Raw genomic sequence first — 15,540 nt, forward strand, 5'->3', positions numbered from 1 at the left:
AGGCAGAGGTCCCATCTCCTGAGACAGACCCTTGTGAGCCCAAGCTCAGAAAACATGCCATTTCCCTGGAGCAAAGGCTGCTTCCTTAGCAATGAGAAAAGCATCAACTCTTGAACTTTTAAACTCACTGGGGAGAAAACCCTTGATTCCAGACTCCCTTTGCCCGAGGCTCCTTCTCCTCGTGGGTTGTCTGGGTAGCACGGAGCTCCAGCAATGCTTATGGATTGAGTCTCCCATCCTCTTAGGAAGCTGACTCCCAGCAGGTTCTGTGGCTGGTGGCCAAGATCTGCTTCATAAATTCTTTTTAATATCTGATACTGCTGGATGAAGATAGGAAATGAGCCAGAACTTGGGTTCTGTTTATTTGAATTTCAAACAAAGAATGTTGATGAGCTGTGTACACAGGACAATTGTGTGTTAAAGTGTGAAATGACAGAGTGAAATTTCTCTATTCCAAAAATGAACAGGTTTCTTTGATCCGGAAGTACTGCCTTTGTTCTACAAGAGTAACCTTCACCATGACTGGGTTAAGGGTAGCATTCTGAATATTGATTTCATAATCTGGCTAAAAGAAACTTTTGTTCAACACTTAAAAAACTCTGAATGTTCTAGATTATCTGGATGTGTTAAGATAAAACTCTTTTTGTCTTAATATGACAATTCAACTAAGCAAGGATATCTTTGAGTCCTTAGTACAACTTAATGCTAGGGAAGACCCTAGGAACAAAAAACCAACAGCTTACAGTCTTGGAGGAAATAGGTCTGACAAACGTGAGACAGAGAAATGACAGCAGGGCAACCGTACCTCCTGCCATCACAGACTTTAACATACAGACGATCAGGCCCAGAAATTGGTTTTTCCACTTCCCTTAAATTTTTTTTTAAGTTTGTTTTTTTTGTTTTTTTTTGTTTTTTATGTGGACCACTTTTAAAGTCTTTAATCTGTTACACTATTGTTTCTGTTTTATGTCTTGCTTTTGGACCATGAGACTTTGGGGATCTTAGCTCTCTGATTAGAGATCAGCACCATCTACATTCAAAGGCAAAGTCTTAACTACTGCACTGAACCGCCAGGAAAGTCCCATCACTTCCCTTAAATTGACTCTTTAAAAAATGTTACAATTTTATATAAAAGTAATGAGTCCACTCCCTCTAATTTAAATACATCTTTTCAAAGTTTAAAATGTGACTTTGTTGGGGGTGTTTTTTTAGTTCAAAAGCAGTATATGCTTATAAAATTATAAACACAGGGAATATAAGACATAAGAACATACAGACCTCTCACAGTGCCACCCTCCTGTGGTAACCACTGTCGACCACTACTGATGTTGATTTTTAAGGTTACCATCCACATAGTGGTTGGAAATATTAAGGATAGAACACAGAAGTGCAGACGTTCAGAAAAATTCAGCTCTGCAAATTGAAGAAACTAATTATGACCATAGATTATGGGAATGAAACAATCTGGAGGCTCTTTTTTTTTTTTCTTAAATACTCTTTAAGAGCAATGTTCAGATCAGATCAGATCAGTCGCTCAGTCGTGTCCGACTCTTTGCGACCGCATGAATCACAACATGCCAGGCCTCCCTGTCCATCACCAACTCCCGGAGTTCACTGAGACTCACGTCCATTGAGTCACTGATGCCATCCAGCCATCTCATCCTCTGTCATCCCCTTCTCCTCCTGCCCCCAATCCCTCCCAGCATCAGAGTCTTTTCCAATGAGTCAACTCTTCGCATGAGGTGGCCAAAGTACTGGAGTTTCAGCTTTAGCATCATTCCTTCCAAAGAAATCCCAGGGCTGATCTCCTTCAGAATGGACTGGTTGGATCTCCTTGCAGTCCAAGGGACTCTCAAGAATCTTCTCCAACACCACAGTTCAAAAGCATCAGTTCTTCGGCGCTCAGCCTTCTTCGCAGTCCAACTCTCACATCCATACATGACCACAGGAAAAACCATAGCCTTGACTAGACAAACCTTTGTTGGCAAAGTAATGTCTCTGTTTTTGAATATGCTATCTAGGTTGGTCATAACTTTCCTTCCAAGGAGTAAGCGTCTTTTAATTTCATGGCTGCAGTCACCATCTGCAGTGATTTTGGAGCCCAGAAAAATAAAGTCTGACACTGTTTCCACTGTTTCCCCATCTATTTCCCATGAAGTGATGGGACCGGATGCCATGATCTTTGTTTTCTTAATGTTGAGCTTTAAGCCAACCTTTTCACTCTCCTCTTTCACTTTCATCAAGAGTCTTTTAAGTTCCTCTTCACTTTCTACCATAAGGGTGGTGTCATCTGCATATCTGAGGTTATTGATATTTCTCACGGCAATCTTAATTCCAGCTTGTGCTTCTTCCAGCCCAGCGTTTCTCATGATGTACTCTGCATATAAGTTAAATAAACAGGGTGACAGTATACAGCCTTGACGAACTCCTTTCCCTATTTGGAACCAGTCTGTTGTTCCATGTCCAGTTCTAACTGTTGCTTCCTGATCTGCATACAAATTTCTCAAGAGGCAGGTCAGGTGGTCTGGTATTCCCATCTCTTTCAGAATTTTCCACAGTTTATTGTGATCCACACAGTGAAAGGCTTTGGCATAGTCAATAAAGCAGAAATAGATGTTTTTCTGGAACTCTCTTGCTTTTTCCACGATCCAGCGGATGTTGGCAATTTGATCTGGTTCCTCTGCCTTTTCTAAAACCAGCTTGAACATCAGAAAGTTCACGGTTCACATATTGCGGAAGCCTGGCTTGGAGAATTTTGAGCATTACTTTACTAGTGTGTGAGATGAGTGCAATTGTGTGGTAGTTTGAGCATTCTTTGGCATTGCCTTTCTTTGGGATTGGAATGAAAACGGACCTTTTCCAGTCCTGTGGCCACTGCTGAGTTTTCCAAATTTGCTGGCATATTAAGTGCAGCACTTTCGCAGCATCATCTTTCAGAGCAATGTTAGTTTACCACAAAATTGAGCAAACTATACAGAGATTTCCCATATACCCTCTGCCCCTGCCTATGCATGGCTTTCCCCACTATAAACGTCACTCAGCAGAATGTACTTTTTTTCAATTTACAAAGGATGAACCTTCATTGACATATCATAATCATCCAAAGTCCATAGTTTACCTTAGAGCTCACATTTGGTGTTGTACATTCTAAGGTTTGGACAAACGTATAATGATATATATCTGTCGTTATAGTATCATGCAGAATATTTTAACTGCCCTAAAAATCTTCTGTGCTTTGCATATTCATCTTCTCCCCAGCCACACCCCCTAACCTTTGGAAACCACTGGTGTTTTCATTGTCTCCATAGTTTTGCCTTTTCCAGAATATTATAGAGTTGGAATCAGTCACAGTATACAGTATACAGTCTTTTCCGATTGGTTTCTTTCACTCAGTAATGTGCATTTAAGCTTCCTCTATGTCTTTTCTTGACTTGATAGCTCTTTTTTTTTTTATTTCTGAATAATACTCTATTGTCTGGATTTACCATAATTTATTTACCCATTCACCTACTGAAGGACATCTTGGTTGCTTCCAAGTTGCAAGGCAGTTATAAGTAAAGCTGCTATAAATATCCGTGTGCAGATTTTTGTGTGGACATAAGTTTTCAACTCCTTTGGATAAATACCAAGGGGCATGATTGCTGGATGATAGGGTCAGGTATCGGAGAAGGCAATGGCACCCCACTCCAGTACTTCTGCCTGGAAAATCCCATGGACAGAGGAGTCTGGTGAGCTGCAGTCCATGGGGTCGAAAAGAGTTGGACACGACTGAGCGACTTCACTTTCACTTTTCACTTTCATGCATTGGAGAAGGAAATGGCAACCCACTCCAGTGTTCTTGCCTAGAGAATCCCAGGGATGGGGGAGCCTGGTGGGCTGCCGTCTATGGGGTTGCACAGAGTCGGACACGACTGAAGCGACTTAGCAGCAGCAGCAGGGTAAGGTATGCGTAGTTTGTAAGAAACCATCAAACTGCCATCCAAAGTGGCTGTACCAGTTTACATTCTCACCAGCAATTGAGGAGAGTTCCTGTTGCTCCGTATTCTTATCAACATTTGGTATTGTCAGTGTTTTGGATTTTGACCATTCTAATATCTGTGTAGTGGTATCTCATTGTGTTAATTTGCATTTCTCTGATGACGTATGATGTAGAACATCTTTTCATATGCTTATTTGCTAACTGTGTGTCTTCTTTGATGAGGTTTCTGTTAAGATCTTTGGCCTGTTTTTAAACCAGGTTGTTTATTTTGTGATTGTCAAGTTTTAAGAGTTTTTTGTATATTTTGGGTAACAGTCCTTTATCACGTGTATCTTTTGTAAATGTTTCCTCACCATCTTGGCTTGTCTTCTAATTATCTGGATATTGTATTTCGCAGAACAGAAGTTTTCAATATTAATGAAGCCTAGCTTGTCAGTGACGGCTTTCGTGGATCAGATCTTTGGTGTTGTATCTAAAGGGTTCATTTTTTTTTAATTGATTTGGCTACACTGGGTCTTAGTTGTGACATGTGGGATCTTCGATGAATTGCTGCATGTGGGATCATTAGTTGTGGCATGCAAACTCTTAGTTGCACATGTGGGATTTAGTTCCCCAATCAGGGATTGAATCCTGGCTCCCTGCAGTGGGAGCACAGAATCTTAGCCACTGGACAATCAGGGAATTCTTTAAGAGGTTCATTTTTAAGGAAGGCTTCCTTGAAGCTCTTAATGTCAAAATGACAAAGGCTGCATACCCTGGGGCCTTGGTGACTTAACTGAACATGAATGGTGTCAAAAAGTCCACTTTTCTTTGCTTGCCCCTTGAGACTGTTCCTATGACAGAGGGGTGGGCTGACTCAGACCACAAGCTTGACATTCTGAAAGTTTGTTATTTTGCTGACTTGGTTTGCCAGATGTCATTTAGTTTGACTGGAACCTACATTCCCATGGCCAGAATAAACTATTTTTAAAATCTCACATCTATTTTTGAAGAACAATCTGTTTAAAGTGTATATCCTTTGGTTCTAGAAATGCAAAAAAAAAAAAAAAGTAGCTAGACTTGGCTGCTTCAAATTCATTCCATTCCACGGATGCCAAAGTCATTTTGCTTGAAGTTAAATTTAGTCCAGTTCAGAAAACACTTACTGACACCTGTCTGTGGAGCATACAGAAGAGAGAAAGGAATTATTTGCCACCAAGGAGCTTGTGTTTCAGTACAGAGGTAAGATATAAACATAATTGTAGATCAGAGCTAAATATAATAAATTCCTCAAGGGAAGACTAAGCTAATTATTACATGGGAAACAATTTCTTAGAGAAAATACTTTTTGGGCTATATTTCAACTGTGTATCTTTATTACTTAGTACAGCACTTGGAAAACCATAATTGTTCAATAAATGCTCAGTTGATTGAGTGAATGAATGAATGAGTGAATGGTGGATGAGCAATAGATACAGTTTAAATTTTTGTTCAAGAAGGGCATTTTGGTGAACACCAGAGTATAGGCCAAAGTGACTGATACATCCAGAGAGTAATAAAATGGAAGCATGTTCCTGAGGTCTAGGAGTACCAGACTGAGGATAGTGTTTTTTTTTCAATGGAATATTTATTTTAAATTAAAGATTTTTTTTTGGCTGTGCTGGGTCTTTGTTGCTGCTTGGGTTTTTCTCTAGTTGTGGCAAGCAGGGGCTACTTGCTAGCTGTGGTGTGCAGGCTTCTCACTGTAGCGGCTTCTCTTGTTGCGGAGCACAGGCTCTAGGGCAAGTGGACTCAGTGGCTGCAACTCCCAGACTCTGTAGAGCTCAGGCTTAGTCGGTGTGGTACATGGTCTTAGCTGCTCCGTGGCATGTGGGATCTTCCTGGACCAGGGAGGTGAATTCTTTACCGCTTCACATTGGCCGGCGGATTCTTTACCACTGAGCCACCAGGGAAGCCCCCAGACTGAGGATTAATAGACCTTGAGGATCCATGGAAAACGTTCTGGACAAGGGACTGTTGTTCAGAGCTGCCCTGAAACATGACCAATGTGTTAGAACATCAGTTGTAGGCACTCTTTCTATGATTGGGTCTCTAATTGGCTTTATCCAGCAAATTGATGGTATTAGACTATTTCTCCCACTGAGGATATTTAGGAAAATCAAAGTGATCATAATACACAGATGGTTCTTAAATATTAGACACAGTAAAATCATCAGGGGAAATCTTTAAATGTACAGATTTCCAGCACCTAGCTTCAGAGACTGATCTGAAGTGCAATCCCTCCAGTGTGTATGGTTAACAGGAACTTCCAGGAGATCCTGATGAAGGCTGATGTTGTTTTTTGTTTTTTAAATATTATTCGTTTCAGTAATTTATTTGGCTGCCCCGTTTCTTAGTTGTGTCCCTCTGGATCTTCAGTCTTCCTTGTGTCTTGCAGGATCTTCAGTTGCAGCCTATGAACTCTTAGTTGCAGTATGTGGGATCTAGTTCCCTGAAAAGGGATTGAATCCAGGCCCCCTGCATTGGGAGTATGGAGTCTTAGCCACTGGATCACCAGGGAAGCCCCTGAAGGCCAGTTTTGGAGCTCACGTTGAGAAGCCCTAGAGTTGAGCATTTTAATCTGGTTAATGTTATCTTGTCCGGACTCAGAGCTCTTGGGCAGCATTTCCTAGATGGGCTCACAGTGTCCATCGATCAAAGGCAGATGCTGCCAGACTTTCCCTGCAAGCCCATGTTTGTATTGCTGTTCAGTTACAGACCTTTCTATGGTACCTTTGCTTTGGTCAATGTATTGGAACTATTCCATAAGATTCTTAGGGCCCATATAGTGTGATTTACCCCAAAAACCAGAGTGGAGAGAAATGAATTGCTCATGCTTGAATGCAGACATTTATTCCAGCATGTTAGAAACCCAGCAAAGTTATTATTCAACATTCCAGATAAATCAGCATGTCATCTCCAAAATATTTTCATGCTTTGAAATTTACTCTCCTGTTTTGCTTCATACCTTTTAACTTGCACTGATTGTATCATACCAACTCTTGGTCCTGATTTTGCCGTGACCTTTGGCCCAGGGAAATTAAATTCTGCCTTAACGAGTACCACCATTTAACAAGACCTTGTCATGAGAAGCATAGTTAGTATCACAGGCAGAGATTGACATTCTAGGACTCTGGAAAAACAAGGTTGCTGTGTTTAGGAACAGGAAATAGTAAATAGTGACCAAAAAAAAATTCATATAGAAAGAAGTCTCCATCAAGGAATGAAAGAAGATTAGCTGGGATGGTGACCCAAGAAGTGCATAGGTGGAAAAGATGAGAGGCATGGGAAGTGTTTAGATAAAGGTGCTTGCTGGTCAGGATGGTCTTGGTCACCCTGATTGCCTGTTTTCTCTGTGAAATAAGAAGTAAGATCATTAGTTGATGGTGAGGAGGACAGAGCATTAGACATTTTCAAGGTAAAAGTAGGTGGGAGTTCGAAAGGGTAGAGGGATTTGACCATCTTGGCCAATCAATGGCCATCTCAAACCAAGATTTAGGACAACTTGGAGGTAGATGCCTTGGTATGATACCTGGTCAATCCTGTGAGTCCGCTGAAGGTTTGAGATCATGAAATTAAAGTGACTCTAGTCAGACACGGCTGAGCGACTTCACTTTCCCTTTTCACTTTCATGCATTGGAGAAGGAAATGGCAACCCGCTCCAGTGTTCTTGCCTGGAGAATCCCAGAGACGGCGGAGCCTGGTGGGCTGCCGTCTATGGGGTCGCACAGAGTCGGACACGACTGAAGTGACTTAGCAGTAGCAGTCAGTAAGGTGTGTGTCCAAGTTCAGTTATCTTTGTGAATGAGTGTAGTCAGTAGAGTGTCAAATGAACCAGGTGAATACGATCAAGGGAGGGATTGAGGGGCACCTGGAGGCATAGTTGCCGTGTTAGATCCCATAACCTAAGGGGTTGGGAGAAAAGCAAGGACACGAAGGAAGTGGGAGCGGGGGACATGATGTGACCCATAGCTTGTGGCAGCATGTATGGCTGCAGACTATGGACTGGAGCGCCAGAAGGAGCAAACTGGAAAGATCTGAAAGATGGCCAGTGTAGTGGGTCGAACAGTGTCCCCCGCTCCCCGCTTCCAGTCTACACAGAACCTCAGAATGTGAACTGTTTGGGAACAGGGTCTTTCCAGAATGTAATCTGTTAAAATGAAGTCATCCTTAAATAGACCGGACCCGAAAGTCAATGACTGGTGTCCTGTGAGAAAAGGTGAGGACCCATGGACACGTCGGGGAGGAGGCAGAGATTAGAGTGATGCAGCCACAAGCCAAGGAACAGGCCAGGAGCCACCAACTAGTAAGAGGCAGGGAAGGATTTTTCTCTAAAGGCTTCTGAGGGAGCATGGCCCTGCCAACACCTTGGTTTTAGAATCTTGGGATTTGGGTCTCTCAGAATAAATTTCGGTTGTTTTAAGCCACTCGGTTTGTGCTGCTGCTGCTAAGTCACTTCAGTCGTGTCCAGCTCTGTGCGACCCCATAGACGGCAGCCCACCAGGCTCCCCCATCCCTGGGATTCTCCAGGCAAGAATACTGGAGTGGGTTGCCATTTCCTTCTCCAGTGCATGAAAGTGAAAAGTGCAGTCGCTCAGTCGTGTCTGACTCGTAGTGACCCCATGGACTGCAGCCTACCAGGCTCCTCCCTCCATGGGATTTTCCAGGCACAGTTTGTGCTACTTGGTTACAACAGCCCTAGGAATAAATTACCACCAGCAACTTCCTATTCAGTCAGCAGTTCCTGGTTTACTGTTGCTCCCTGTGGTTATGAAACACTCATACTTTGTAGATCCTCTTAGCCGTTCTTCAGCTTACGCCTGGGTCTCAGTACAGAGCATGCCAGCACAGCGGCTCAAGTTGGGTAGTGAAACAGCTTGTGCTGTGTGAAGTTTGGCAGTGCCCTAAGAGCCCTGGTCTTTCTTTGGAACACTTAGGGTGTCAGCATTGTTTAATCTTGTGCAGCTTCCCCCCACATAAAGGGGTGATTTCCTGCCCAAATAAACTTTCTCCTGCTACTCGGAGATGCAGGTGGTAGGGATCACTTGGTGCAGTTTCCTGCTGATCCTTCCTTTCAACCTAAAGTCTGACTAGCAGAAGGTGTTTGCAGAATAAACTGGCTCTTTGTCTCCTGCAGGCTCTTTCTGGAGCATCCATCAAGAGGTTAGTGATTAGGGCTTGTTGAGAGCCCAGCACTGCAAAGGGCTGTGATTTACCACTTCCTCTGCCATAAACAATGGAAACAGTGACAGACTTCATTTTCTTGGGCTCCAAAATCACTGCAGACAGTGACCACAACCATGAAATTAAGATGTTTGCTCTTTGGAAGAAAAGCTATGGCAAACCGAGACAGCATATTAAAAAGCAGAGACATCATTTTGCCTACAAAAGTTCATATAGTCAAAACTACGGTTTTTCCAGTAGTCATGTGCAGATGTAAGAGTTGAACCATAAAGAAGGCTGAGCACTGAAGAACTGATGCTTTCAAACTGTAGTGCTGGAGAAGACTCTTGAGCATCCCTTGGACTGCAAGATCAAACCAGTCAATCCTAAAAGAAATCAACCCTGACTATTCATTGGAAGGACTGAAGCTAAAGCTCCAATACTTTGGCCCCCTGATGAGAAGAGCTGACTCATTGGAAAAGACTCTGATGCTGGGAAAGATTGGGGGCAGGAGAAGAAGGTTGGATGGCATCATCAACTCAGTGGACATGAGTTTGAGCAAATTCTGGGAGATAGTGAAGGACAGGGAAACCTGGCGTGCTGCAGTCCATGGGGTCCCAAAGAGTTGGACATGACTGAGCGACCGAACAACAGCAACAACAACTGCCATGAATAACCACCAACCCCACATGGAACAGTCCACAGCAGGGAGGAAATCCTTTTTGGGCCGAGAATGGCCCAAGGACATTCATCTTAGTTGTTGTGTGTGCACAGTCCTGTCTGACTCTTTGGGACCCCATGGACTAGAGCCCACCAGGCTGCTCTGTCCATGGGATTTTTCCCAGAAGAATACTGGAGTAGGTTGCCATTTCCTCCTCCAGGGGTTCTTCACAACCCAGGGGTTAACCCCACATTTCCCATGTCTTCTGCATTGGCAGGTGGATACTTTACCACCAAGCCACCGGGGAAGCCCTTGTCTTAGATGGAGGAAACCTAAAGCATGTGGCCCAGCCATTGCCCAGTCTGAAACAGGTTTGCACAAGGGGAGCCTGACCCTCTGGGCTTCCCTAAGGCTGGAGCCAGGTTTGAGAGGGGCAACCCCTAACCATAGTGTGCTCTTGCCTGAGCTCCCAGTGGGAACTTTGCCAGACTGCTGGAGAACGATACCAGAAAGCTGGAGTAAGGGTCAGGATGTCCTCATTCCACATTCATCAAGCCCCTGCTGTGGACAAGGAGGGAGTGTGTCCAGCACGGGGCAGGTACAAAGAAGAGAAGGGCAAGCCCCCTGCTTCTGAATAGTGGATGGTAGTAGGAGGCCCACAGTCCAACAGATGCAAGATCACGTGGTGAGGTGCTAGCAGGAGAAGGGATTCTTTCCATCCGGTGCGGATGGGTGGGACAGACTTAAGACTGTTTCATCTGGAACTTGAGGGAGGTGAGGAGCCCACCTGGTGGAGAACAGTAGGAAGGGCATCCTGAGAACTTGCATCCAGGCAGCAGGCAAGCCCTTCTTTTGATGCTTCTTTAAGAACAGAGAAGAAGAAAATCTAGGAAATTTACTTTATTGTTTATTTCTTTTGGCTGTGCTATGCAATGGAGAAGGAAATGGCAACCCACTCTAGTATTCTTGCCTGGAGAATCCCAGGGACGGGGGAGCCTGGTGGGCTGCCGTCTATGGGGTCGCAGAGTCGGACACGACTGAAGCGACTTAGCAGCAGCAGCAGCAGCAGCGCTATGCAAACTGCGAGATCATAGTTCCCTGATCAGGGATCAAACCCATGTACCCTGTATTGGGAACACAGAGTCTTAACTGCTAGACTGCCAGGGAAGTCCCAAACCTAGGAAATTTAGACTGGAGAAGGACGAATAGTGTGGAAACTTAAAAGGCGCCCTTAAGCGCCTTTAAGCCTCTCCTCCTGGAGAAGGAGGAAAAAAAGAGGGTTGGAGATTTCATTGTGTGAATTAACGGTGCTGAAACTGGATAGATCAAAGGAAATGTCAAACAATTAAGCAGGTAGCAAGCCCTGCAGGCCTAGAGGAAGAGCATTCCAGGAAGGAGAACAGCAGTTGCAAATTCTTTGGATTGGGAGGAAATGGAATTTGCTTGAGGAATAAGCAAGGCCAGTGTTTCAAAATGCTGGGAAGAGAGAATCATCAAGGGTTTTGCTTCTCTCTCAGAACTGAGTTAGCTAGAGTCAGTTTCTGTGCCTGCAAGTAAAAGATAGTTAATAGCAAGTTGAGTTCTTTCAGGAGTTCTGTTTTTCTATTGATAACCTCTGTGTTTTTTGAGGGAATGTCACTTTGTTTTGTTAACAGGTACGTTGATTATCTGTTAAGATTACTGTTTTGTTATTGCCCTTTGTGAGTTTCCTTGTCTGTTTTGCTTGTTCTTTCAGATAAAATTTACTGTTTTATTAATGTTGCCAAAAATTGTAAGTAAAATTAGCAATTATAGAAATAAAATGTTTTTTAGAAAAAAAAAAAAAAGAATAGGGAGGGAAGAAGAGACCCAGATTATTGTGTAGAGGGCTGCTGCTGCTAAGTCATTTCAGTCGTGTCCGACTCTGCAACCCCATAGACGTCAGCCCACCAGGCTCCCCCGTCCCTGGGATTCTCCAGGCAAGAACACTGGAGTAGGTTGCCATTTCCTTCTCCAATGCATGAAAGTGAAAAGTGAAAGTGAAGTCTTGCAGTCGTGTCCGACTCCTAGCGACCCCATGGACCGAAGCCTACCAGACTCCTCCATCCGTGGGATTTTCCAGGCAAGAGTACTGGGGTGGCAGAGGTAGCCCTTCTTCACCTGTGGCTTCTCTGGGGTTTCCTGGTGTCCTAACAAAGATATTGAGGAACCAGGAAGAGAGCATTGCCTTTACTAGATCCAGTCATAAACCAGTGAGGGAGAACGCGGATGTGGTCTTGGTTTTAGCTCAGTTCTTAATAATGTAACAAGTTGTTTCTGCTTTCTGGACCTCAGTATTTCTACCTATAAAACAGGGTGAGGGGCAGGTTGGATTTAAGATCTTTTTTTGAAAAAAACAAAACAAAACAAAACACTTTTATCTTTATGCTCTTGATTTTTCTAGTTTCTTTTATATAGCTATTTTTGACTGCGCTGGGTCTTTGTTGCTGTGTGAGCTTTCTCTAGTTGCAGTGTTGTAGCCACGCGTTCCGGGAAACAAACTCACTCAGAAGGACAATGCAGACAGTGGAGGGAAGTTTATTACACCGGCGGGCCCAAGGCAGAGTCTCCTCTTAGCCAAGGACCCCCGACCAGTTTTTGTGAAAACTTTATATACCCTAAGTGTACGTGCCCAAACCCACCTCCCCAGATTCCCTGAAACTAGTCTGAACAATGGAAAAGAAAGATACAATCAAAGTTAACCCATGATTCATATGCCTTAAGCCCAGGTAGCTAACAGTGGACAATTATCAATAGGCCTGTGGTCATACCCCAGTAAGCATAATAGAATGTATGATTCTATTCGGTTACACAGATAATTAGGGTATTCTTTTAGGGATGGAGAGTCTAGGTATGAGCCCTGGGGCTTTTCCAGGGGCCTGGTTTTCCAGTTGGTATGTCATTTCCATAGATACTGAGCGTATAGCTCAAAGGCCACAGCCCCGCCCTAAATGGAGTCCTGCTTTCAAGATAGAGCTTGTTCTGTTTCCTCCTTCAGCAGCAAGCAGAGGCCACTCAAGTTGTGGTGGATGGGTTTCTTATTGTGGTGACTTCTCTTGTTGCAGAGTACGGGCTTTAGGGCACAGGCTGAGTAGTTACAGCGTATGGTCTTAGTTGCTCCGTGGGATGTGGAATCTTCCTGAGCCAGGGATTGAACCCGTGTCCCCTGCATTGGCAGGTAGATTCTTAACTGCTGAACCACCAGGGAAGTCTCTGGATCGAAGGTCTTTAAGGTCCATTCTTGTCAAAATTCTGTGAGTTTGTGACTTCTTGGAAGACTGAGGTGTGGCTCCAGAGAATGTTGGGTCAAAGAAGCAGAGAGCAGAGGAACAGAGCGGGAAGGCACGCGCGATGAACTGGAGACGGGGTTGGGGAGGGTGCGGCCTCGGAAGACCCTGCAAAGTGCCAGGAGGAGAGCTTCTCACTTCACAGAAGTCTGTGTGATCCCCAGTGTCCAAAGCCATGGAAGGTGAAGCACGAGCATTCGGGAAGGGTCCTGAGCTTATCGAGGAGAGGGTGTGGTTGGTCTTTGTGGAACAGGAGCCAGACTCGGATGGGACGAGCATGAATGGAGGGGTGGTGAGGAGGAATGTTCTCCCTGGGCTAAGCGCTGGGGAGACCCTTTACTTCCTTGTGGTTGTCCGTTTCTCACTCTGCGCCCTGTCCCCCATGCTGCTCACTGACTGCCTCCCTTCCCTACCCCATTACTGCTCTTTAGGAAGTGCTCCAATAAAACGGACTTCTCAATAAAAGTTTAAAGAAAAAAAAACAGATTAATTTGTCGGGAGCTGTCTTGTGCCAGGCACTATATTAAAGGCCTTGCGTATAGATTAATTTTATCTTTACAGTAACCTTTTGGTAAATCCCATTAGTTCCCCCTTTTTATGAACGAGGAAACTGAAACAGATTGAGAGACTACTCAGAGTCACATAGCTCAAAACTGGAATTCCCACGCAGACAGCATGACTCCAAAGCCCAAGCTTTAAGAGCCATGCTACGGGGCAGTTGGATGGAACTAATTCATACTATGATGTGAGTGACTGGCAGATGACTCCATATGGAAATTGTCTCCTACCATTTCCATATGGGATCATCAGTAAAGGAGGAGGTTCGGGATCCAAAGGCAGGGAGTACAAATGCTGGTATTTTTTAGACAAGGGAGTTAGTTGGTCTTCTAGTCTTATATTGTACAGGTTATCAGGAATTTAAACTTTCTGTGTATTAAGAAAACAATAACTGAAGTTTGTCATTAAGTTTTAAAAAGTTTGTGAGTAATAAAAGGAAGAAACATAGAAGACGGAGTTGATGTTTGTTTTTGATAGGAGAGAAAGATCCGTGCATATTTGAAGGCAGAGGGAAGGTCCCTATGGGGAAGGAGCCACTGGAGGTACTTGAAGGGGGGACCAGAGAGGGTCCTCAAAGAATCAAAAGAAAGTGGGGTCTCAGGGATGGGAGGGGGTTCACTTGAACCGTGTTTCCCCACTGAGTGTGAAGGGAAGCTAGGGGACAGATGCGTGTGGAGGTGACAGACCGGGAGGGTGGAGCGAGAGTATGATGACCACCTCGGTCTGCTTGGCAGGAAACTGGAGGCCAGTTTCTCTCCTACCATGAGGATGGAGAGGGCATTCGAGATCAGGAAACTCAGGCAGAAAGGAGACAGTGCAAGACCTCACGAGGAAAGTTCTAGAGAAAAGACCTGCAGTGGGAAGGGTGGAGTGGAAGTCTCCCCAAGTCTCCAATTTCCCCGGCATTTCCACACATCACAGTCCTAACCTCAGGCAGATCCCTGACCTCAAGCTGGTTCCCAGATCAGAACTGAGTGATGGTGGTCTGGCTGGGTCCATCCGTACCATCTCCTCTTCTCAGCTCCCCATGGCCTCTGGCATTCTCCTAGTCACCTTGAAAACAGCCCAAATGAATGCCGTGTTGCACGTGAACACATGTGCCTAAAGAATCTAGATCTGAGTCACAGCTTGTCCCAAGTCACTGTCACCAAGAAGCGTCTCCCTCACCTGCTGCCTCAGTAGCATGGAAAACTCTCTGGAATGTTGAGACTCATACAGGATGAGGACTGTCTCTGAATGCATCCCTTTTTGGTATTTCAGAAGAAGAGGAAGATGGAGGTGATGAGGACATGTTGGACAGTACGGTCAGGGGCCCAGGGCCCAGGGGGCCAGGAGGGACCGTACCGGAAGCTCACCTTGCCCGGAGGCTCACGAAAGCCAAGAGCAGCCGCCGCATGCTGTCTAACAAGCCACAGGACTTCCAGGTAGGAACAGCCCCAGGGCCCCACATCCCTGTTGTACCAACACCGTGTTGTCCAGCTTCTGGCAACTGTGGTGGTGTTAGAAGAGCTTCTGCCTGTGGGCAGTGGCTTAACCAGTAAAAAGGGATGTAAGGGCATAAACTCAATGAGAAGAGCTCCCCATCTTTCTTCTGCAAGCAGCAGTAAGTGTTGTCAATCCGGATGAGGCTCTTCAGAGAAATAAAATTCCCTTTTGTGGTAGGAAGTGAGAGTCATGTCTGACTCTTTGTGACCCCATGGACTGTAGCCCATTAGGCTCCTCTGTTCATGGGATTCTCCAGGCAAGAATACTGGAGTGGGTTGCCATTCCCTCCTCTAGGGGATCTTCCCAATCCAGGGATCAAACCTGGATCTCCCACACTGCAGGCAGACTCTTTACCATCTGAGCCACTAGGG

General features: G+C 44.8%; 1 protein-coding gene across 4 annotated transcripts in view; it reads left to right on the top strand.

The window, feature by feature from the left end:
* Positions 1-15,540, top strand: part of MYOF (myoferlin) — a 178,356-nt gene that overhangs the window by 58,879 nt on the left and 103,937 nt on the right. For all 4 annotated transcript variants that reach the window (XM_070363810.1, XM_070363812.1, XM_070363811.1 and 1 more), the window contains exon 6: positions 14,945-15,108. In XM_070363810.1, the coding sequence (XP_070219911.1) occupies positions 14,945-15,108 (164 nt within the window). The remainder of the gene's footprint in view (positions 1-14,944; positions 15,109-15,540) is intronic.

Source organism: Bos mutus, chromosome 26, assembly GCF_027580195.1.
Source record: "Bos mutus isolate GX-2022 chromosome 26, NWIPB_WYAK_1.1, whole genome shotgun sequence".
In the NCBI taxonomy this organism is placed as follows: Eukaryota; Metazoa; Chordata; class Mammalia; order Artiodactyla; family Bovidae; genus Bos; species Bos mutus.